The sequence below is a fragment of the Dasypus novemcinctus genome, chromosome 1 (assembly GCF_030445035.2).
Source record: "Dasypus novemcinctus isolate mDasNov1 chromosome 1, mDasNov1.1.hap2, whole genome shotgun sequence".
In the NCBI taxonomy this organism is placed as follows: domain Eukaryota; kingdom Metazoa; phylum Chordata; class Mammalia; order Cingulata; family Dasypodidae; genus Dasypus; species Dasypus novemcinctus.
Window position 1 is genome coordinate 145,432,960 of NC_080673.1, and position 25,650 is coordinate 145,458,609.

The 25,650-nt window shown below is 33.1% G+C and overlaps 1 protein-coding gene across 50 annotated transcripts in view; it reads right to left on the reverse strand.

Moving 5' to 3' along the window:
• ADGRL3 (adhesion G protein-coupled receptor L3) overlaps positions 1–25,650 on the reverse strand; it is an 845,015-nt gene that overhangs the window by 458,686 nt on the left and 360,679 nt on the right. For all 50 annotated transcript variants that reach the window (XM_058297941.1, XM_071216369.1, XM_058297901.1 and 47 more), the window contains one exon: positions 14,573–14,786. In XM_058297941.1, the coding sequence (XP_058153924.1) occupies positions 14,573–14,786 (214 nt within the window). The remainder of the gene's footprint in view (positions 1–14,572; positions 14,787–25,650) is intronic.

Here is a 25,650-nt window from a genome sequence, read left to right on the forward strand (position 1 = left end):
TTTTCAAAACTGTTGACATCCTTCTGCAGCAGTCTAGCTAGGACAGTAGCATTCTGAGTTTCAATATTCCATTTGTTGCCTTTGGGACAGAGAAGCAAAGCAAAAGATGTACTGTCTAGAGCAGCAAATTTAGAATTTGGAGTCAATTCACACTTAGGTGAAGCCTGCTCTAGAATTTAGGAGGTTAAATGTGGTCGTTTGAGGAAGCCATTGTTTCATCCTATAAAAAAGGGTTGTTTTTTTGTTTTTTGCTTGTTTGTTTTGTTTTAGTTAGATTTCCAGGACTAGGACTACTGTAGTTAGCCAAAGGATGCAAAACAGTCAGGGAAAAGCAGTTAAGACATAGCAGGCAACCATAAACAGAATGCAGAAATGAACCTCACTGGCTGAGAAAATCTTTATACACAGTAGACTTCTTCCTTAGAAGAGATTGGTCTCAGATTATTGGAAGATTTGCCAATTTATTTGAAAAAGTATAAAAGCTGGTTAGAAAAAGGGACAAAGGAGCAAAAGGGACAAAAAATAAAAACTCTATAGGCTGATTTAAAATTATTTAGATATAAATAGATATACGTAAAGTGAATGTATATGGATTCCTCTATTTATTCATCCGTATCACTAAAAAGAGCAGTAACAATTTGTTTCTTTTTTTATCCTCCATTTTTGCATACGTTATCACTTCATTGCAAGTTTTGTTTTAAATTTAGATGTATCTGGAAAACATATAGCACTCCCAAATATTTACTGAGTTCCTCCTATTAGCAGGCAATATTCCTAGTCCTGGAAATATATAATGAAAACAAAACAAAACAAAACAAAACAAAAAGCTCCGCCTGAGTTTACATTCTTATAGGAGGAAACAAACAGACCTATTAGGGGTTACAAGAGCTATGGAAATAAAACTCGAATAAAGTATGGGAGTTTGGGAGTGTGTGAGTGAGTATTAGTTTGGGGTAGAGGGAGCACATAGATGTTGCAACCTTAAATAATTTGATGGTCAGAGTTGACCTTGATGAGAACGTACTAAGACAATAACTGAAGGTATAAACCAAGACATGTGAATAACTTAGGGAAAGGGTTCCAGTGAACAGGAACAGTAAGTACGAAGCGCCAGAGGTAGGTTTGTGTCTGTCATATTCAAGACCATCATGACTGGTCTGGAGTGAGAAAGAACAGGAATACCGAGAGATAAGATCAAACACCAAGGTTTTCTTGCAACTCAGTCTCCCCTTCTACATTCATCCCACTGCTGCCCTAGATCAAGCCTCTCACACATATAGACAACTTTTTACATATTACAATGTGGTCCTCAGGCCTCCATTCTTTCTCCCTGCAAATCTATCCTCCATACACAACTAGAGCGGCATTCTCCTAATGCAGGCATTTATTTTCCTTCTTCATTTAAAACTTTTCAGAGTCATCATAAAACCCAATCCTTACATGATGACAAGACTATTATTTAGCCTCTATGTACTTTATCTTTTCCTATTCTGATTTACATTTTACTTCCAGTGGCACTGAACTACATTAGTTTCCTTACATCTGTGAAATCCTATATACCTCTTAATCCATCTAAACTCTTATCCTAGAATGCTCTTCTGAGCCCCTCTCTATGCATACTTTAAGCTATCACCTCCTACAGGATGTTTCCCAGTCCACTTAAGGCAATATTAGAAGTCCTTCCTTAGCATTGTTTAATTACCTGTATCACTATCATTGCATCTATTTTTAATGTATTTGTTTATGTCATCTCCCCATTAAACCTCCTTGTGGTTAGGAACTATTTTCACAGTATTTAAGTTACCAGTACTTAGCATGATTCCTGGCACAGCAACATATGTGGAAAAACATCTGTAGTAATAGCTTATCTCTATGGTTGATTTGAGCCTGTTCATGCTATCAAGGCTGGACTTGCTCAGCATCATCTTTCAATACTCATCTCACATATATCAGCTTTCAATAAGGGTGTGATGCATTATAGAAACTCTGAATATTTGTTGGATACTTGAAAAGTAAAACTTGAACTTTTTTACATCAAAATTATTTTATTGTATACCTCCCCCCCTAAAAAAAAGTTTTGATTTTTCTTAGGATTTGAGTTTAAAATTAAGGATCTTGAAATAACCATAATTTAATCATATTCCCAGCTTATAAGTAGAACTACTTGCACATATAATGTTTATATAGAAGAGGAAATGATAAATGAGTGTATTTCTTTGCATTTATTCTGACCAACTTAAATGGAGTTGCCAGCTACTTCTAAGTAGCACCACATTATCTATTTAGTACTGCTTTAAACACACATTTGCTTTTTCTTATTAAATATCAAGTTCTCTCTAAGCAAACAAAAATTCTCAATCTTCTCTACTCCATGCATATATACCAAAAGTGAGAGAAATGTTTAACTTTATAAAGATCCAGATTCTGTGACAATAACCTCCTTATTTTCTGTGGGGGTGCAAGTCATAGTGAGACAAGTTTAAAGGCTTCCAAAAAACCAGAATAATATTTAACTTTAGATTTCCATTTTACTGCAAGGTAGTTTCTTCCTATGATCAAACTTTTCCACTTTTGTAGATTAATAGACTTCGTGTGTTTATAATATTCTTTATAAAATTCAGAGTTAAATGGAACACAATTTTGAGTAGTTGGCTACTGCTAAAAATAATGTATTTTTTTGTTACAAATGAATCACACCATTTCCTAGGCAATACCTAACAATGACTAATTTAGTATATGTGTTAACAAACACTGTAAAAATTGTGCAATTACTTTTATAGTAGAACATATGGAATTGTTTTATTTTGAATTTTAAAGCCCAAATTGAACTAGGGGATGGATAAGGAAGGTGCCTTTGAGTTTTTATATTTTTTCAAGATTTTTTTTTGCTTAGTTATAATAAAATTTGTTAACATGCAATTCATTAGTTCTTTCATTCTAAGAACAAAATGTGATGATGACATTTCTCTTTTCACCTTTCACACTCATTTTATTTCAGAGGAAAAATATCATTTATTTTTAAAAATTTAAGCAATTAAAAAACCTATGGCTAATATTAAACCTAATCTGTGCTCCCATATCCAGTTACCTTGACCTCAACAAAGTGAAGTAGGAAACAGAAGCAGGTTTAGAAGTGGTATCTTGGTCTCAGATCAGAATCAGTGTTACCACATTCTCAGGCAACAGACCCAGTCCAGGGCCTCAGTATTAACCTCCAGAGATGTAAAGAGAGGAATATCTGCAAAGGTCTTAAATGCCAAATTTAAAATCTGAATTCAAATTTAATTTAGTTCCAAATGTCTGTTTTGTCACTGCAGGATCTCCAATCAGATCTCAGGAGATCCAGTGCTCTAAATGCTTGGAGGTTAATGTTGAAGCACTGGTTTTCTTTTATTCATAACTGAAGAACTACCACATAGGAAAAATGTTCATCTTTTGGTTTGGCTTTGTTTGGTTTGGTTTGGTTTGGTTTGGTTTAGTTTGGTTTGGATGAGTTCAGATTGAACCGGTTTGATTTTGTGTGGGGAAGTGGTAATGTAGGACCTCAAAGATTTTGAGATTCAGAATCTGTGATTAGGCTGCATGGTACCTAGAAGTCAGGTAAATAAATAATGCACCTTTACTTCTTAATATTGGAGGGTAAAAAATAAGTCTTCTGAAGTCTTGCATCATTAGATAACAATATAACTGATTCCAGGGTAATTGCATTATTTTTTCTAGAAATTATTCTACATCCTAGAGATATACATAATAAATATTCTGTATATTTTTATCTAAGAAGGTATGCTCTCATTTAATTGTATATCTATGTGTGCGTGCTTACATTCCTATATTACTGGCACACTATTTTTAAAGCTGCCAATCTAATGATAATTTGTGTTCTACTATAGCCATCAAAGCAACACATTCACCAATTATTTCCACTAGAAATTGTGGTACAACAGACTAAGAGTCCAGGGGAGAAAATTCATGTTATAGAATCTTTTGTCACTTGTTGCTAACATTATTTTATAGTGCAGTTAGAACCAATAGATATTTATTCAAACCACATCACATCAGTGTTAACTTTTCCTTTGTATGCACTAAGATATAACATGTTAGACACATATTAAGTAACTGAACAACATACACTGAGGCAGAATTTTCTGTTATTTTGCGGAAAAAGGTTCAAATTCCTTTCCAGTATCCATGTGGGCAGATGCTGCTTTAATTAATTGATGCTTTTCCACTTCCGTGACTTTCATTGAAAGAAAATACTACACATAGTCTTTCTTTTTATAGTTGTAGTGCTGTTGCATGCCACAGCAGGGAAATGCCATTGGAGGAAATAATTTGAAATAGTCATTTGAAGTACTCACATTTTCGGAATTAAACTTAGAAAGTAATTCAGAATGCTATCTCCCCAGGCAAGGATGATCTACTTGGATCCCTTGAGAAGGTGAAAGTCCTTTTATTATGACAAATTTTGCAGAGACTTATTTGTGGAAAAAGAGTACATTTTTATGACCCTAATTTCTAAAATACCTAAAGAGACAATAATCCCCATGGTCTAAACAGGTTTTAACAGATAAATTAGTCGTAAGAATTTTTATAGTATATTCTACTGAAAAGACAAATATTTGTGGCTTGGGGAGAGAAAGTTTTTTTTAAAGAAGTATTGAAATAAACTTATAAAAGTATAGCTAGAACATATATCAGTAACACATAGGTAACATATATCATATATAAAATAACTTCATCAATAACAGTCAAAGATGTAGCAAATATCCAGGCTTTGCTGGAATATATAGGTTAATTTGGAAACTAAAACAAAAGCTATCATCATGAACCAAACAGAAAAGTCAGAGTTACTAAGCTAGGAGATAATATTAGAATATTACCTTTAATAAGATGTTCACCTTGGCAGAAGACTTTCATATATCTCTCATACAACATTGTTTTAGTTTCCCTAGCTGTCAAGAAAATACTATGAAATGGACTGGGCTAAACAACTGAAATTTATTAGCTTGCGGTTTTGAGGCTGGGAAAAAGTACAAATCAAAGTGTCATCAAGTGATGCTTTCTTCCTGAAGATGCATTCTGAGGGCTGACTGCTTGGTGATCCTCTGTCACATGTCAATGCACTGGAAGCCTCTCCTGGCCTCTCCCTTCTCTTCAGGCTTCTGTTGACCTTCCATTCTTGCTTCTTATGGCTTTTTCTCTCTGTGTCTGAATTTCATTCTGCTTATAAAGGACTCTAGTAATAAGATTAAGAAACATCCTAATTTGAATTGAATATACCTTACCTGATGCAACCTCATCAAACAGTCCTACTTAAAATGGATTCACCTCCACAGGAACAGAGTAAGTTTAAGAGCATATTTTCTTGGGTACATAGCTTCAAATCACCACAAACATTGATATACTAAACTTGCTGAGTAAATTCAACTCCCTGGAGCACTTCAATTAAATATAACATATACACAGTTGTTTGGATGATCAATGACAAGGTTTGGGAACACTGAAGTGACTCTAAATAATTCACCACCACCAATAATCAGAGATGAAAAGTTCTCAGTTCAATTATCATCTGCTCACCTTCAAAACCATAGCCATCTACTCTTCTTCTTTGGAACAACTATCTCTACTTGCCTTTTTATTACTTTTGAAGTCTATTTTCTTCTTTTTATACCATAATATTTCTGTAGAATTATACCCTTTGACAAGTATTACTCCCTCAAAACACCAACAAGCCCAAGAAACAGCTCCAATAGTTTCTTTTCATAAGGTTGATAGTGCTAATAGCTATAGGTATTAGCATTCTTAGAAAAACCTCAGTTCTTTTCCTGCCAAACCATACATGCATATATTTATATATCAAAATCAGCCCACATGCATAAAATCAAAATGTGCTCTTACCATTTGTTAAACTTTGTTACAAATAAATGATTTACATAACTTGCTGTTACCCAAGAGATAAAATTAATGGTTTTATGGACACAGATGTCAATTTATGTGTTCTTTTATATTAACAAATATTAGGCTAATAGTTGGTCCCCAACAACTTGGGAAATAACATTTCTCTCAGAATTTAATCACATCAACATATAATAGGAAGATGCCAAATGTACTGCACAGAATGTTTTATTAACGGTATATTCCTTAGCAATATTCTTAATAACAAAGAAACAATGAACCAATTAAAGTTTGTGAATAGTAGAGTATTTCCTCCAGTATTCGTGGAGGAAAATTTAGTGACATGTTTTCAGTATAATCTCAGCTCTGGCAGAGAACAAAAATTAAAATCAGAATACTAAAAGAAAATAAACTGATCTATATAGTAAAACAAAGGGCATGGTATAAAATATTCACTTTCATTTCTCTAATGTTAAAGATTTCACTGTGAAGACTCTGATGGCTGAAATCACATTATATTAAATATTCAAAATTTTATAACTTTCTGTTATTCATATTCAAGTTTTATTAAGCAGGGCTTGCACAATACACTTTCTTATTTACAAATGTGCCAAAGTACTTATATGATATATTCAAGTTCTAATTCATAAAGCTTCACTGTTTTTAAGTTCAACATTAAGTGACATCTGTTTCCTTTACAAATATCATATAAATTTCAAGTGTTTCCCCACCATTACCAGTAAATTCACCTTCACTGAAGTATTCCCGTAGATAATATGTTCTCATAACATTCCAAATGTTTGGTATAAACAATAGAGTAACAAAATCTTATTTCATAGATCTATTTTTTTAATGGAAAAATTTCTTTAAAGTACTTGAGACTTTTTGCTTGGAAACTTATTCTAAGTCACAAAATAAAGACTAAATCATTTAATAAGCTTCACAGCATGTTCTTATCACTTATATGTGAAAACGAGGAGCAACCATTAATGGTAAGTGGGTGTGGGGGTGGTGTGTGTTTGGGTGTATGCATGAACATGAGTGTTTTCTTTGCAGTAATAGTGACTGGTTCCTACCTATTTCCTAAGTTTTGTCCTTTCCATTGTCAATAGTATATATTTTAGACAGAGCTCACAAGGTAATAGAGTATAATAAACATCAAGGATTCTGTAGTCTGATTACCTAGGTGAGAATTGCAGCTCTACCATTTACTTTGTAACTTTTGGGATGTTACTTAATCTTTCTGGCCTTTAGTTACCTCATCAGTGAAGAAGGATAACAATAGAATCCATTCTGCAGGAGTGAAGGAAGAATCAAATGAGTTAATTCATACAAAGTGCTTAGAATATTGTACAGCTCACAGGAAATTTTCAATAAATATTGTTAATATATGGTTATAACTGGAAATAGTCATATAATCAGTTCTGTTCTTTTGATGCTTTATTAAATTCAAAGGATTTATCTAAAGCCCTTTATATAAAGAATTGGTTTACCACACCAACGTTCATAGCAGCAATATTCACAATTACCAGTATATGGAAGCGACTCAAGTATCCATCAACTGATGAATGCATAACAAAATATGGTATATATACACAATGAAATTCTATTCAGTAAAAAGGAATGAAGTCCTGATGCATGCAACAACATGGATGAGCCTGAAGGACATTATGCTGAGTGAAATAAGTCAGACACAAAAGGACAAATTCATATGACCTCACCAATAATGAATTAAAATAAGCAAACTGAAAGAGAATTTAGAATATAGGTAACCAGGGGATAGATTGGGATAGAAAATGGGGAGCTGATACACAATTTGTACAGAACTTCTATTTAGGATGATTGTAAAGGTTTGGAAATGAATGGTAATGATGGTAGCACATTATTATGAGTATAATTAACAATGCTGGATTATATGTAAATGTGGTTGAAAGGGGAAGTTTTGGGTCACGTATGCTACTATAATGAAAGTTGGAACTGTATAACACAATGAACCCTGTTGTGGACAGTGGACTGGGGTTAACAGTACAAGTATAAGAATGTTCTTTAATGAAAGGCACTAATACAAGGTATTAATAATAGGGTAGTATATAGGAAAAATACGCCTAATGTAAATTATGGATTATGCTCAATAGTGCTATTTTAATATTTTTTTATCAGTTGGAACAAAGGTACCACACTAATGCAAACTGTGGACAATGGATGGTATATGGGAATGCTATATATATTTTTTTACATGACCCTTCTGTATACCTACAATTTCTCTAATTAGGAAAAAATAATTGATTCAAATAAAAAAGTCGTGTAGAGACTGGAAAGTCTCAGTTTCACAGTAAAGAATGATTTCTATTATAAACTTCAATAATCAAGTTTATATACACTTGTAACTGACTATTGATAAAACCTGATTCAAATCAATCCAATATTAGGCTGAGTTTTTCAATGAGAGGAAATTATTTTCTTTTTCACCATCATGATCATGATTTCATTTAAAAATAAAGATCTATCAATGTTTTCCACTGTGGTGGATTGATTTTATAACACAGAAAAATCATGTTATTAATCTTAATTCATTCCTGTGTCTGTGAGTTCATTGTAAACAAGACCTTTTCTAAATGTTATTTTTGTTAAATTGTAGCCAACAGAATCTGATTCGGCTTGAATATGAATTCTCCGAGTCCTTTATAAGCACAGCAAAATTCAGAGAGAGAGAAAGCCATGGTAAGAGCAAGGAGCTGGAAATCAACAGAACCCAGATGAGAAAAGAGAAAAAATCATCGTGAGCCTTACTGTGTTGACAGAAAAGCCAAAGACCCAAGGATAGCTTTTAGCCAATTATGACAACACAGTCTTTATGGGGAAACCATCCCCTTGCTGATGCATCAATTTGGACTTCTGGTATCAAAACCCCTGAGCCAATAAATTCCCATTATTTAAGCAACCCACTGTAAGGTACTTGTTTCAGCAGCTAGGAAACTAGGACCACCACATTACAAATTAAAACTGAGAAATGTAAAAAAATACATTGTTGCTACTGCCATGATTCCTGCTAAGGTGCCAGCAGTATAATCTACCATTGCTTTATAATGAAAACAGCAAATAACATGGATTATTATGAAAATAGTTTTGACCTGTGAACTTCTTGAAAGGTCTCAGTGATTCCAAATTTCCATGAACTACAATTTGAGAACCATTATAATAAAGGGTTAATATACTCCATGACTAAACTGTTCAGAGATATTTGAATCATTTACTAACATTTTTAATTTAGAACTATACTACCTGTGGCAGGCTGAGATAATTTATGAATCCCAGAAAGAGAAAGATTTATGTTTCTAATCTATTCCTCTGGTGTGATACCCTTTGACTGTATTAAATTCAAAGGATTTAAGTTTACTTGATAAAATAAATTTAGTGTTTTTGATTCAACCACGTCAGTAGGGCATGGCTCAAGTTGAGCCCCACCTCCTTGGTGGGCTGACATAAACAGGCACTCACTCAAGAAGACATGGAAGAGAGCTCTGTCATTTTTGACCCTGGGGCCCTAGGGAGAGATGAGTCATTTGCCTGATAGTTTGCAGCTGATATAGAAAGCCCAGAAAGACACAAGCCCTAACCAGGAGCGAGAGGAGGACTGGAATCCCAAAGGGAAAGGAGAGACCAGGCAGAGATCAGCGACCATTTTGCTTCAGTACGTGGCAACTGACTTTGGTGAGAAAACAACTTTGAGGTGGACTTTTTATAGCCTTGTAACAGTGAGCTTTTACCATAAATAAAATACCTTTCATAAAAGCCAACAGATTTCTGATACTTTGCATCAACACCCCTTTGGCAGACTAATACAGCATGTAACATAATTAACAGCCGGGAGTACCGGGGAGCATTTTAGTAGGACATTACCAAAATGCATTCTCAGCACTGAGAAGAGACAACATATTAGAAGTTAAGAGGTAAAGGCATTGTGGTTAAAACTTTAATGTTTCTCTATAGTCTTTTGGTTTGGATTTTGGGAAAGAAAAGTATCTTCTTTTCTCCCTCCCTCCCTCCGTCCCTCCCTTCCTTCATGCTTCTTTTCTTTCATTCTTCTATACTCATTCCCTCCCTCTTCATCCCTCTTCCCCTTCCTTCCTTCTATTTTTTTTAAACAAACATGCACATAAACTAATCCTTAAAGCATTGTATTCTATATTATTTGCTCTATAGCAGGGGTTCTTAAACAGGGGTCTGTGGAAAGATTTCATGAGTGGGTGAGCTTGAATTGAAAAAAATCAACTTATTATCTTTATTTTCTCTGACCTTGAACTTAAATCTAGTGTTTCTTTCATTTATGATTGTATGCAATAAATAAGTTACAGTAGTATTCATTTCACCTGAGTAGCAAAGGGTTTTGTGGAACAAAAAAAATTTAAGAACCCCTGCTCTATAGCTGTATGTTCTTTCTACTGCATAAAGCAATTCAATGATGAAGTCTTGATATGAGGGATAGTTATTATATAACTGATTCTAATTTGTTATAATTTGTAATGGAAATACAAGACATCATATAATGGATCTGGGAAAGGAGAAGACTCAAATGGAAAAACGTGCGCGTGTGTGTGTGTATACATAGTTATTACAGACCATTCACTTGGCTGTGTACATACAAAAAGCTGTCACTGGCATTTCTTCTTCTACTACTATTGAAAGAGTTCTTAACTTCAATAGGAATGAATACAACAAAAACCAAGATCTTTTTGTAAGCTGTAGAATTCCTGCAGTGCAACCAATATAAACTGAGAAACAATTTTCTCTCACTTTTTCTTTTTTTCCCCTTCAATGCTCCTTATATAAGTGTCCTGTATTAAAATGCAATATTGCTAAAAGACTAAAGTAAAACTCAGATTACTCATTTAAATAGGAAAAAAACACTACACATTTTTAATGTGTGTTCATAATTTAAATATATATATGCTTTATATGTGTGCATTTTACTTACATATGCATAACAGATTAAGTAAGGATAACAGCTGGACTCTTTCTATGGGCATATGTTGTTTTAATGTTATAAATATCATTAAGTAAAACACAGAGACTGTTTTAATGTTCCTACTTGATAGGGAACTCCAAAGAGGGTATCTTTTTAAATGTTTAGATTTATGATCATTAATTTTAAGAAAATTCACAATGCAAGCCACATATTTATGCCCACACCTAAAGAGATAACTACGGATATTTCTAGATACTGCCCCACTGGAAAGCCCACTAAATTCAACTTGATTTCTAGTGTTGGATTTTTGGCTTAAAAAATAATGCAATGAGACATACACACAAAAAGACAGTAGTAGATTAGTAATTGGGGACAGGAGGTAGATGTTAACAGTAATGGGCATGAGGAAACAAATTGTGATAGAAATGTTCTTAAACTGATTTAGGCTGATGGTAAATTTGGTGCCACTTGATAATTTACTAAAATATCATTGAGTTGTACACTTGATATGCATGGATTATATGATATATAAAGTATGTTCAATAAAGTTATATAAAGAATTACTACATTGAATGAGAGAAGGCACACACAAAAAAGCATATACTATATGAATCTTTTTTTTTTTTTTAAGTACAAAGACAGGCAAAACTGATTTAGGGCATTGGGATGTCGCATAGTGGTAAAACCTTGGAGGAGGGATGAGTGGCATGGTGTACATGGGGTTTGCTTCCAAGATGCCATCAATATTCTGTTTCTGCATATGGTTGCTAGTCACATGGGTGAGGTTGGTTTGTGAAAATTCAATGGGCTCACACATATGACATATGAATTTTTCTGTATGTAATATTATACCTCTGTAAAAATATATAAGTACTTATATGTATATGTCTGTTCACACATGTTCATTTTCCAGAAAACTATAGCTTACTTTAGACAACACAATTGTCATAATATAGGTTTATGTTTAGATACAACAAAGTAGGGTGTGGATGATGACAGGTGAGGTGAGAAATTCTGAGGGATAAATAAATGTTGTCTGATATTTTTTAACAAGTCCTCTAGTTGGATAATGAAAGAGAGTTAAGCACAAACATTGGGGACATGGTGAGGGACAGCTAGAATGGCATGAGAACACTCCTGGATTTGAGAATAGAGAGTGCATTCTGGAGGGTTAGTGAGAAAACTGGCTTCTCCAGAGCAGATATCAGATTAGATAGGTCTACTGGAGAAAAATATGGAATTCAAGCATCTCGTGTCCTTGTTAATTCAAGTCCCCAAATTTTCACACTGAACTCACATGTTATTATATAATTAAATTTATGCACTTGTCTAATGTGTATTCAAACATCTGCATGCATGGCATTTTTTGTCTGCCCTTGCCTGAGACATCTGCCTAAATTAGTCTGAAGCAAGATACAGACTTTTAAACAAGGTTATGCAAGTATATAGAGACTTGCTATAACTTACACTCTGATAGCCTCATTCTAGATGTTCAAATGAAAGAAAATACAAAAATTAATATAGCCTGCCTTTTCAAAATGATGCCTTCCCTTTTGATTTTATGTCAACATTCATCTATTTAATCTATTAAAACTACCACTATCATTAGTATGAAATGTGCATATCATAATTAGCCATTGTTAGGTTATTCAATATGCCATCATTGGCATAATAATGTAAGTAAATTTATTATAAAGCAGAGGAATGTGCTTCCACGAAGATTTAATCACAATTACTTCAACTAACTGACAACTCTTACTTGAGAAACCTCCGGAATACTTACACAAATGATTTACCAGGGGTGCTTAAAACAGTTTTACTCGACACATTTGTCACTTTATGTTTTAATTCCATACAATTCAGTGGTTCCAGAGGATCCATTATAACTATATTTTACAATAATTATAAGATCATAGGCTTATTTGGGGAACTGTAAAAATGTCAATTGAAAGGATTAAGAAAATTTCAATAGAAATCACAGATATCAAAGACCTAGTGAAGTTAATGCATCTGCTACATTTTAAATGAAAACCTAATCACAGTAAGGTAGCATCTCCTCCTCAACCCCCACCCTAAATGTACATGTATTGAGAAGAATCTTGTTGGGTTGTCTAACTGAAACAAATAAAATTAATTAAGATAGTATGCCCATTCCACACTACTTCTGGAAAACTGTTCCTGATAGACCATTACAATGAAATTAAATGATTAGAATTATTTCAGGGATAACATTAGAGAATATAACACTTGGAAGTATGTGAAATATATAATAATGAGAGACACACAAGAACAACAAAATGCAACCGAATTAATATAAAATGAAATCTCTAATTTTAAAATCTAATTTCTCATTAACATTCATGTTTGTATGAGCCAGCATTTTAGAAACAGACAAACAAAAGCCCTCAGATTTACCCAGAGAGGTCATTATCAAATACATATTAGGTGCTCTGATCATAAAAAACCTGGCATACTAAAAGGTACAAAAATCCTTTATAAAAATAAGATATTGACCCTATCAATGTATTAATCACACAATCACACATATTTCATGTTAAGTATTAAAAAGACAAAAGTTTAAAAATAAAGTAGGCTTCCTTAAGTATACCAAGAACCATATTTCTTGAAGCCAACACATTTCGTTTATCTATATGATTTGTTTTACTCCTACATATGCTATGGTTTTCCCCTCATTTTGAAGAGCTCCTTAAGTGACAGAAAAATGAATCCCTAAATAAAAATCTCAATTAAAGATACAGATGGACCAATTAAGTATGATAAATTCACTAAATCAATCATATTAAGTATTTGAAGAGTAGTCAGAAGTCATGAAAGCTTACAGTAAATGAATGACTTCATCAATGATTTCTGAGAAATCAGGGTAAAACAAATATTTAAGACATATTTAAAATGTATTTAATTTATCAAGAAAGTTTATTCTAAATTAAACTTTCTTTTATTATAGAAAGGAAGGATTGAAATTCCTATTGACTAGTCTTTTTAAAATCTAGGATCTTCTTTTGATATCATATGATATTAAATGGTACCTTATTTTTTATTATTTTAACCAGGTAGTATTTTAGATAGCTTAAATATATTAAATGAATTAAATAATGTGATATATTAGATATTGAAGGAATATATTTTAATTGTTTACCAAGGCCAGATAATCTTCAATCAATATTTTTACTATATTTGGATTAATGAGTATATAAATTATTGATTAATATTTATTTTTACATTGTTAGGAAATAATTGTTAGCAGTAAAACATTTTTTTCTGCAACATCTGCAGAAAATTACAAAATCCTCATTTAGAAAATTGTGAAAAATAAATCTCTTATCTAATGAATCCAGTTCTAGAGAACCAATCAAAATAACTTAGTATGTATGTTAGACCAGGACACAAAAAAAAAAAAAAAAAAAAAAAAAATCTAGCAAATTTTCACAATTTCCAGATGCTACCTGAAATTTCGAATACTAGTATTTTTGTGATATGGGGAACAGCTGGATATTTTTAAAGTGTTACAAATTACGGGAAAAATGTAACAATGTTTGTGCTACTGCATAGGCTCACACAGATTGAAGATTTCTGTTAAATGTACAAGAAATTATAAGTGCAAACTTTTACTATACATTTATTGTTTACAGATTTTCCTGTATGAACAATAAATTTCAACAAAAATATTTTGAATGAGAAAAAAAATCATACCTTTGAGACATAATCTTATAGGCATCTGGCAAATAGCATCGTATATTCTCCATCTGAGCAGGGTCAGAGTCACAGATTTTGTCATCAGTCCTCCCATAGTTGGCACTTTCAATCATGATGACGTCTGTTCCTGGACAGCGGAGCTCTATGGGGTAGCTCTCACAGGAGAGCTCTCTGCGTACCACAGCCATTGGAATTGGGGCACGGCTGAAAGCTACAGGGATGAGGAAGAAGGAAAATAAGTCATCTTTATTAGGTACAAAGGAAAATTGCATATGTTTGCTTCTCCAGTAATAGTAAACTGTTATTGAAAAGAGTTAAGGCAGCTGAGATTCATAATTTTAATTAAACAGATTCTCTCTCGCTTCAGTAACTTTGTAGTTTTTTTGTAATCTAACAATGACTATTTTTTTTTTAACTCAATTTAACATGTATTTTTCCTTATAAATGGGAAAAAAGCACGTTGGCTTTTCCATCGAAGCTTTGGCTTCATCAGTGAAGTTAAGACCACATAAAAATGCCAAGCAGGGTAGTGAGTGTAGCTCAGTATTTGAGTGCCTGCTTTCCAACACAAGGTCCAGGGTTCAATCCCCAGTACCTCCTAAAATTAAATTTTAAAAAATACCAAGCAGTTTATAGAATAAAATACACAAATAACCTTACGGACTTTTTGTTTGTTTAAGGAAATCACCATACATAAAATGCACTGTTGTTGATTTCAAATATATTTCTATAAGCAGTCTATGTCAATTTTAAAACACAGTTTCATCGTTTTAAGTAATATTTAACATGACCAGCATATTTTTAAACAATTCTAAAAATAATGCATGTTCTTTAAGAAAATAGAGGTTTTTTTCTAGAGAAAAATTAAAATGTCCTTCACCTCCTCCTTTCCTTTCCTCACTTTGAAAAGTAATCTATTAACGTGGTGATCTTCCTGTTAGAATTTTCTACACAAAAACAGATAAATGGTATATATTTCTTCCCACCTCTTTTTTTTTCCTTAGGTATATTTTACACAAGTAAGAGTAACACTACACATATTGCTTGATCTTTATTTTATTTTACTTTATTTTATTTTATTTATCATTATGTGATAGAAATCTTGTCACTTCTGTATTGTTTCCTTCTATAATGACTGTATCATATGGACATAAAATAATTTATTTAACTGGTTCCTTATTGATGGGCATTTAGGAAGTCACAGTTTTTTCATTATAATATTGTGAAAAAGTATACTTATACTTTAGCTATAATATTTTGGTTATCCAAATATATTTCATGTTATATTTCTACAAATAGAATTGATGGGTTAAGGAGAAAGCCCATTTTAAATTTGGGAGGTACCAACAAATACCTTCCCAAAAAACTTAATAAAAACTTACACTTCCATCAAAGGTACTTAACTTTTCATAATTAAATATTATCAATTTCTTTAAATTCTGCTAATGTGAGAGATGAGAGATGAGAAATGGTATAATACACTTACTTGAATTTGCACTACTTCATTTCTATGGAATTTATTTCCATAAGTTCAGTGACCATTTATATTTCATTAATTTGTGAATTGCCTACTCACATTTGTGCATGTTTTGCTCTCAGAAAATGTCTTTACAAGAAAACAGAACGTTTGTCCTTTATATTGGTGGTAAATGTTTTTCTAGTTTATTGTTTGATTATAAATGTGTACTGAATATATATACATATATTTAATTTTATACAGAAAATTTATCTATCCTTTCATGTCAAATTCAACAAAATTTTCCATTCCACGATTGTTCACATTCTAGGTGTCCTTTATTGGAAGAATGACAAATGTTTAATTGTAAAAATTTAACAAGTCTTCCTTCTAAAGTCTATAGCTAATATTCTAAATCAAATGTCAGTCAATTGTCAAAAAAGTTGATTTCCATATTAGGGAATTAATTATAGAGACACAGACATGATAGTTATAAATGTGTATTGATAGTTCATTAGCTTGCTAATGTGCACTGACATAGAAACATGTTATTTAAAAGAAATACATGTGACATTTTTCTGTGCCTTTTTTAAAATTTTTGTTTTTAACTAAGAGTGAAATGTGAAAGGAAAAGAAGGGATGGAGCTCAGAGGCAGGAAGGGAAAGAAAAAGGGGACAATAAGGGAAATTTTGTTACTTATTTTCATTTGAAACTTGAAGAAAGTATTGATTTGGTTACTTCAAAATTGTGGCTGACATGAGTTTTAAAACAGTTCCATAATATTTTAGGAAAAGTATAATTGTACCACAGTATCCCTGCATAACTTCTGAGCATGTCATGTAAAGCTTTTCAAGCTTCAATAGACAATTAATTCCATTGTGTATGTGTGTGTGTGTGACTCACTCTCTCACACACACACACACATACACTCTCTCACTCTCTCTCTCAAATAGAAAAATCTATCCTATCCCTGGTATTAATCCAAAGAGTTGAGATAATTAGAGATTGAATATAATTTATTATTAAAGTTTGATCTTTAGTCAAATCTTAGTAGGGCAGCCTCACAATAGAGAGACACAGAATTTCTGAAATGCTCATTCCTACAGTTCCTAAAACAAAATATCCTTGTTTATCTATCATTCAGAAATTGGATAGTTGTTTGAATAGGAAGCCCTTTTCAATACTGAGATTCTATTTTCATGGATAAAGGCATTTTCATTAATGTATTTTAAATTTTCAAAAATGCAACTATGGAATAATAAAATTGTACTGATTTTGGAATAGTTTCATAATTTCTATCTGTTTCACTGGAAACACAAAGGTTTGCTTCTGTAAAAGTTCCAAAATCAGAATTTTTTATACCGTTTTATAGTAAACTTCTGTGCATTTACCATGAGATAACTTATTTCTTAACTTTGGTGTAACTATTTTTAAAAATCACAGTGAAACTACTACCAAACATTGCACTAATCTATATATTTTATTGACCTAATTAGTCAATTCTGTTAAAACACTAGTTAATTTAACAAAGAAATAAAATAAATTAGCAAAATCATTCTGTCAAAGCATTTGTCCCAATAAATGGACAATTTGGTTGAATAAACTAATCACACCATTCTGTCAAAACACTTGCACACAATCACTGCTTTAATCTAGGTCTTCGCTGTCAAAAATATGATTTAGAGCCAGACATTACACAGTTGCCAAGTCAACTGCCAAGTCAACTAAAATGTGCAGGCCAAGTTTTCCATGTATCCCTTTTGGCCCTGACAGAATCATCCAAAAGTTATGGATATGGCAATTCTTTATAAAGAACCAAAGTTGATTTGTGGATGTTCTTTTCCATTTAACATATAATTGCATTTGTATCAGTAACCTAGTGACAAATTGCACTCAGTAAATGATGGATGCTTTCTTAAATGAATGTATTACTGGAAGCTATTCTATAACATTATCTAATTAGCTATTTAAATTACTTTTAATTACATTTCTGAATGTTTTAATCAGCAACCAAAGTCTAAAGGAAAAACTGCTCACATTAAAAGTAAATTATTTTCACTGTTCAATTATGCTTAAAATGGATATGGTTACTAGAGAAAAAGACTAAAACATGGAGAACATCCACAACTCATGTGCAGGATAGTCAGCCTGCCATACACTGTGTTAGGGTAATAGTGTATTGGCTATTGTGAAGTAGCTTATGTGAAAATAATTTGGGGCACAGAAGGCATATATATATATACCTTCTTGAGCTCCTTCTCACTTTTATCCCATGATATACTCTGTTAAAACAAAAAACATAGTGTCATCAATTGTTGTAACAGATATTGGATGAATAAGTTGGAAAAACTTTAGATGTGAAATTGAGTTGCCTCTAATTGAATGATATCCCTTGGAACTACTCACTGACCATGGGACTGAATAAGACAAGACTAAACTAGGTTTCTTGGGTAAAGATGGCCAGAAATTTCAGGAACTCCCCAAGTTTCATGTCAAGATATAGAATAGTAGGACAAAGGACATCAATTGGAATGTATAAACAGCAAGAAACCAGTTAGTTGGTTGATGGCATAGACTAGTATAATTAATTCAATTTAACACGTTGACTTTGGGTGTTGGGATTATGTCCAAAGATATTAAATTCTCAGTTGAATTTCTAAGTCTAGAGTTCAGAAGAAAGATACAGGTTAGATATGTACATGGCTGAACCATGTAATAGATTAAATAGCTCAAGGAGTACCTATAATGTAAGAGAAGAGATATGAACACGGAAGTTGGGATATCTGGGGCCACTCAGGAGTACTTGTTGGAAGGAGGTGCTACTCAGGCACTGGGTAAATATAACACAGAGAAGGGGACTATATCTCTAATCAAGAAAGATTGTAACTGTATAGACTAACCCACCTGCCTCTGCACTAAGAGGAAAGAATTTGGTTATAGAGCAATGAACATAACACTTCTCTCTCTCTGCCTGGTCTACCCATCAATGTACTTTTCAGATACGATTTTCACACGGATTGTTCTACATGCTCAGTGACTGTGGTAGACTGAATATTGCACCCCAATTTAGACATGTATTCTTGGTCTTGGATCTGCATTCCTGTGAGTGTGAACACATTTTTAATAGGCTCTCTTGAAGATGTTGTTTATTTAAGGTATGGCCCAAGTGAATAAGACTGTGCTTTAATCTGGATTACTGGAGTCCTTTATGAGCAGAAGAAATTCATACAGAGAGAGAGAGAGAAAGCCACTGGGAAGACAGAAGCCAGCAGGAACCCTATAGAGAAAAGAGAGGACATCATCATGTGATAGGAAAACCAAAGAACCCAAGGACTGCCTGCTAGCCAGCACACTAACAACACTGGAAGAAGCAAGCCTTCTCACCTCCAAAACCATGAGACAATAAATTCCTGATATTTAAGTCAACCTATGGAGTGGTATTTGTCAAAGAAGAAGAACTGAGACTGTGATCTATTTTGAAAACATAAGGGCTGCAGCCTGATCTCCATCTAGTTTGAAATCTTCAACTTTCCTTATTAGTTTATTATTATTATAAAACATCAGCAAAACAGATTTCATTTGTATTTCTTTTCTATTTCCTCTCTTTTCACTTCTTTTATCCTAAATCCTGTGCATTTAAAAAGTTAAATCGGCTAGAGAAAATAAAAACAATTTTTAAAAAGTAGATAAGGAAATATAAATTAGAAGACTATTTTGTAGTAGTAAATATATTAAAAAGATGTTCTCTTTAAATAGATGATGAAAGAAGCTATATTTGACCTATACTTAGGGACAAAAAACCTATAAGATTTGATGATTGATTGAACATGAAGAGTGTAAGGGTGACTATCAGGTGTCTGGCATAAGTACATATTTTGATTTCAGTGCCACTAGCAAAATCTGATAGAAGTCAAATATTCAAGTCTGTGACTCAGAGAAATGTCTTTATAATTTTGAATTATAAGGTACACAGCATTTAAAACCATAGCTGTAAATAAAAGTACATATGGAATGAGCATAGAATTTGTTTAAATAAGTCCATGTGACAGTTTTAAAGTATGCTCAACATTCTTTATTTCTCCATTCTTATCTGTCCCCTTGAATGTGGGTGTGTTATTTCAAAACAACACTTTGGTTTTGTGTGAAGCCAACCATGACACAAGAATATTCAAGGAGCCCCAAGGAGGTCCAAATAACAAGAATTGAAGCCTCCTCCTGATGGCTAGCATAAATTTGCAAGGCGAGTAAACCACCTTTTAGGCAGATCCTCCAGTTCCAATAAAGCCTTCAGGCAACTCTCACTCCATAAGAGATTATGACAGCTTGAAACTTTTTGTGGATCCCAGAAAAGATCAGTTTCTTTTTTTTTTTAAAGATTTATTTATTTATTTAATTTCCCCCCCTCCCCTGGTTGTCTGTTCTTGGTGTCTATTTGCTGCGTCTTGTTTCTTTGTCCGCTTCTGTTGTCATCAGTGGCACGGGAAGTGTGGGCGGCGCCATTCCTGGGCAGGCTGCTCTTTCTTTTCACGCTGGGCGGCTCTCCTCACAGGCGCACTCCTTGCGCATGGGGCTCCCCCACGCGGGGGACACCCTTGCGTGGCACGGCACTCCTTGCGCGCATCAGTTTCTTGAAGCTAATCCATTCTTGTAGATGAGAGACTCTTTGACTGGATTGGATTCAGTTGGGGGAACTTTGATTGGATTGCTTCAGTGAGGCATGACCCAGAATGGGTCTTGGTCCTCTTGCTAGAGTTCTTTATAAACAGAGGACTGAAAGCGACAGACACACAGGAAAAAAGCAGCAAAGACAAAGAAACACCAAAACACTGAAAGGTCATAGGCTGGAATTAGCAGAGCACAAAGGCACAGAAAGAGGCCCAAAGGCACCCCAGAGGCAAAAAGAGATGATGCTTAGAGGAGAGGGGAGAGATGAATTATATATCTGATGGCCACATGAGAGCTCAGTGAGAAAGTAAGCATGGAACAGAACAGAAAGCAGAAGCACAGCCTGGAGAGCCGCCATTTTGCCTTGCCATGTCACAGAAGTCCAGGATTGCCAGCATTAGACCTTCAGTAACACTGTATCTCTAATGTTACCTTGATTTGGACATTTTTACAATCTCAGAATTGTAAGCTTCCAAACTAAATAATTGCCATTATAAAAGCCTCCTCATTTCTGGTATAATGCTCATAGCAGAGACCAGGACCAACTAGCCATGTCACTCCCAGATTCCTAATCTATAAAAACTGTGTAAGCTATGTATTACTAATATAGCACAGAACCAAGTCTAAAGGAATGTTTGAAGAGTTGACTTTAATAGTGTTGATTTGGAAGAATTACCAAATTAATGAAAGAAAAATATTATTAATGACCATCATAGTCTAATACTAGCATCACTTTGCTTATATAACATGCAGGCTACTAACTTTAAATATATATGGAAACAGGGCTGAAAACTGCTGACTAAAGGGTGTTAAAAACACTTGATTTTTGTTTTCCTGACTCACAATGATGATAAGAAAAAAGAGGCTCTTTTGAAATTCTAAAATGAAGGAGGCAAAATTGTTTCCTTCTTAGGAAGAAATTAAGCTATGTGTAAGTCAAGGCTAATGGTTCTAAAGGAGTTTCTTAAATATAGATAGGAACACTTACATATCTGGAAGTAGACAAGTTTCAACATATTGGCAATGCCTTTAAAGAACATTTCATTACTTAAATGCTGCCAAAAAGCACATATTCCAAATTTTACATTTCAGCAGAGGCTCTGGCGTAATTTCCTTAAATACTTACATTTTCTTTGTGCCATTTTTACATGTCAATACACTTATCCAAACTTTTAAAATGTGCTCTGAACATCTAGTCCAAAATACTTGGCAGCAAATTATTAGAAACCCAATGAAACAGCAATCCACAATCTACTTTAAAAGTACATCTGCTACCAGTAAGCCTATAAACACTGACTCTCTCAACAAGTCCATTTCAGCAATGAATACAGATAATTTAAATGATATTTTAGCATTTCATTAAGTGCAATGCAATAACAAAACTGATACCGTGAAGGAATATCCAAAGGCAATTATGTTCTAAGGTTAAAAAGAAAAGCATGAAATGTGAATGGCTTAATACAAAATTTCTGAAAATACAGGAAAAAAAGTTCTAATGAAGAGTATCATAAAAAAATTATAGCTCAGTTATCCATTTGACCTAAGGAGAGTAAATATTGTGGCCTTCAAGTGAAATTGTCCAGACAGAGATTGTCTTAAAAATGAAACAAGTGTTTGAAAACAATTCATATTGAGTTGCTCTAACTTTTCAACATTTAATACAATTATATTCCAATTGCCCTCCAACTAAATTTATAGTGGACAAAATTTCAAAACTTTGTCAAATTTTACATATTGCAATTTTTCTCATTTTTCTCTAAAACTCACACCTGCAAATTGGCTATTTATCACATTTTCAAGAATAAGAATTATAATTTCAAGACATGAGAATCTAGTAAAAATAATTTTACAATTCAAAAGAAAAAATGCTAATTTAATTATAGGTGCATATTGATTACCTACACTGTGGCTGTTGGAAGTTAACTGAACATAAGACGTGGTTGTTATCTAAGTTCTCCTTCCAGATTGGGGATTATCTCAGGTCTAGGTTTGGTTCTATGCAGAATGGTATTCAAGATTTTGCAGAAAACTTCAGAATTATTACATGCAATCAAGAAAATAGTAAAAATTCATGTGAGAGTGGTAAGGCCCCAAAAGTCAAGAAAGGATTTCCATGATTATTAAAACCAAATGTTACAATGACAACAAGATCAGGTGGGAGAAACTTCAGAGCAGGGAAGAAAAGATCAGCAGATTACCAAGAGCAAAAGAACATTAGTATCTCTGTGGAATTCTAGAAGTTTATTGTTGGAGAGATAATGCATACACTTATGAAAGGCTTAAAACATTATAAGGTACAATAAATTATATGAAAAGACAAGTGGAACACATTAGAAGTATTTTAAGGATTTCAAGGAAATCAAGTAATCAACCTGTGCTAGGGAACCTACAAAAGATTGCATGAAGGAAGCAGACTTGAGCTGGTCCATAAAGATGAAACAAAATGTGACTATAGAAAAAGAGATAGTAAAAGATTACAGGCAGAAAATCTGAGCAAGAAAGATATATTCATAAGGGATTTATGAGTAGAAGGGAGACAGAATTAAATAGGAGCCAAATTGGAGAGAGCCTTAAAGTCAGAATCAGAATATAGTCCAAATTAGTTAGAGCAGTGGAAGATTGCATATAATACAAAGACAATGACATAATAATAATTAATAAATAAATCTTTAAAAGTATTAATCAATAGATTTAAACAGATTCAAGTAAAAGATAGCAGAGTCTGAATTAACAAGGAAGATATTGAGAGAAACTAGGGTGATATGATTATGATATACTAACTTTTATCAAGTGCTTTCCACGTTCTGGTGCTTTAAAAGTCACATTTTATTTCAAAGTTCTCAAAACGAAAGTTGTAATAAATTTTAAAATCTCCATTTAGGATATCAGGAAACTGAGGCTTAGATGAAGATGGTAAGAACGGGAGGTATGAAGCAAAAGTCATATAACAGAGATGTAAGATGCAATGACTCGCCTTGTGTCTCACACAGAAAACAGTGGAAGGGGACTTCGCTCAGAGAATATACAAGGCAATATGACACTATCACACTACCAATGACAGAGAATTTATATACTACTATTGTGTTGCTGAAATGAAGTCTAATTCCTATGTATGAAATGTAAGTTAAACATTCCATTCATTGTGTCTAGCAAGGACTTCTTTTTTCTTTTCCTTCTTTTTTTTAAATTTTACCACCAAACTTTATTTCTTTATGCCACATTGAACCACTGAACCAATTCTTTTAACAGCCTAAGAAAATAACAGAGTTCTATTACTATTTTGAGAAGTTTAAGAATTCCTTTCTAACATTTTGAAAGTATATCAGAAAATTAATATAACTATTTTTTTGTGTGAAAAATCTGCAGTAATTTGGGAAATCACTGCTTTAATTTTTAAATGTGGGATTCATTCTCAAATTTACTCATTATACTTTTATAACAATATATAAATATATAACTTTCTTTATTGCAAATCAACTAATTTAGAGTTCATATTATCCTCACAGAGGAACCAAGAAAATCTGTAGTCAGGCAGATTTTAACAGAAGAAACACATTAAGAAATTAGTGAAGGATAAACATAAGTTTTGAATAAACAGGGAATGTCATGGGTAAAGTTAAGTAAAATTATAATTTTGAAGGAAAGTAAGAGTTACAAAACAGTGAAAAAACACCCTAATGCACTGCACATGGCACTCAATGTATAAGCAGCCCTTTTTCATATTCTCTTCCTCTCTTCCTTCTCCTTCCTTTACACACAGACATACACACAGGACATTCAATGGAAATAGAAAAAAATTTCAGTGGCATGTAATTTGTGTTGGTTTTATTCTAAAATAATTAATACTAAGGCATTTTTTTGTAATTCAGCAGCATAAATACTCTGCAGAAGAAACCATGGTATAACCTTTTCTGTAATAGTTTCAACACTGAAAAACATATACACCAGTGTTTATAAATCCTTTATACACAAGCTTTAAAACAGCTTTAACATGGAAAACATATCCTTCTATTCAACCAATCAGTGTTGAAATGTTATTGTCTAGCTAATCCACCCGAGATTAGAACAATATGCCTAACCATAGAGCCTACCCAAATCTGTATATAACATTATGTTTTCCCACTGAAGTTTCCTATTCTCTGTTTATAGCAGCTAAAACTTGACAGGCAAGCCACTGGAAAGTATTTGTTAGAAAATAAGTTTGCAAATTGCTGCTTGCAAAATCAAATGCTCACTATTTATTTTATCCTCAATTACACTTTTATTAGGAATGTTTTCAAACAATTAAATTTTTATTAAGAAGTTGACTAGACACTAAGAGGCAAATGTAAATCCTGGCTTTAAAGACAGAGGATCTCTATTTAGTGATATCAGTAAATGAGAAATTTATTAACCAACCAAACCTTTAAGTCTTTAAAAGTCCAGATCTTTGCCAAGTGCTAGATAAATGGGACAAAAACAGTAGGTAACCTGTCTTCTCATAAATGCTGATGAAAATTTTCTCTCCAAAAAAGGTTTTAAAAAAATCAGAATGAGAGAAAACTAGCCAAAATGCAGAAAAGAAAACCTAGGCTAAAAACAAATAGGAAAACGAAAACTCCAGCACTAGCTAGATAATTCTAGGCATTAGTAGAAGTATTTTAGGGTGAAAAGCACATCTCTTTGGCTAGTTCAGAAAAGAACCCTTACTTCTCTCCAGCTTTGTGGCAAAAACCACCAGAAAGATTCTGATCGAATAGATTTTTATCATCTCTAATAACAGTAGCAACAACTAAACTAAGCTGAAAGACAGGAAAAGCAGCTCACACAGTAAGACTCTGATTTCAAAACCATATAAAAAAACCACAGGAAGACCAATGGTTATTTGTATATGTGGAAAACTGTCATGAAATGACAGGGCACATAAAGCACTCAACGATCTCTGTTCAGCTAGACCACAAAATATACAATTAA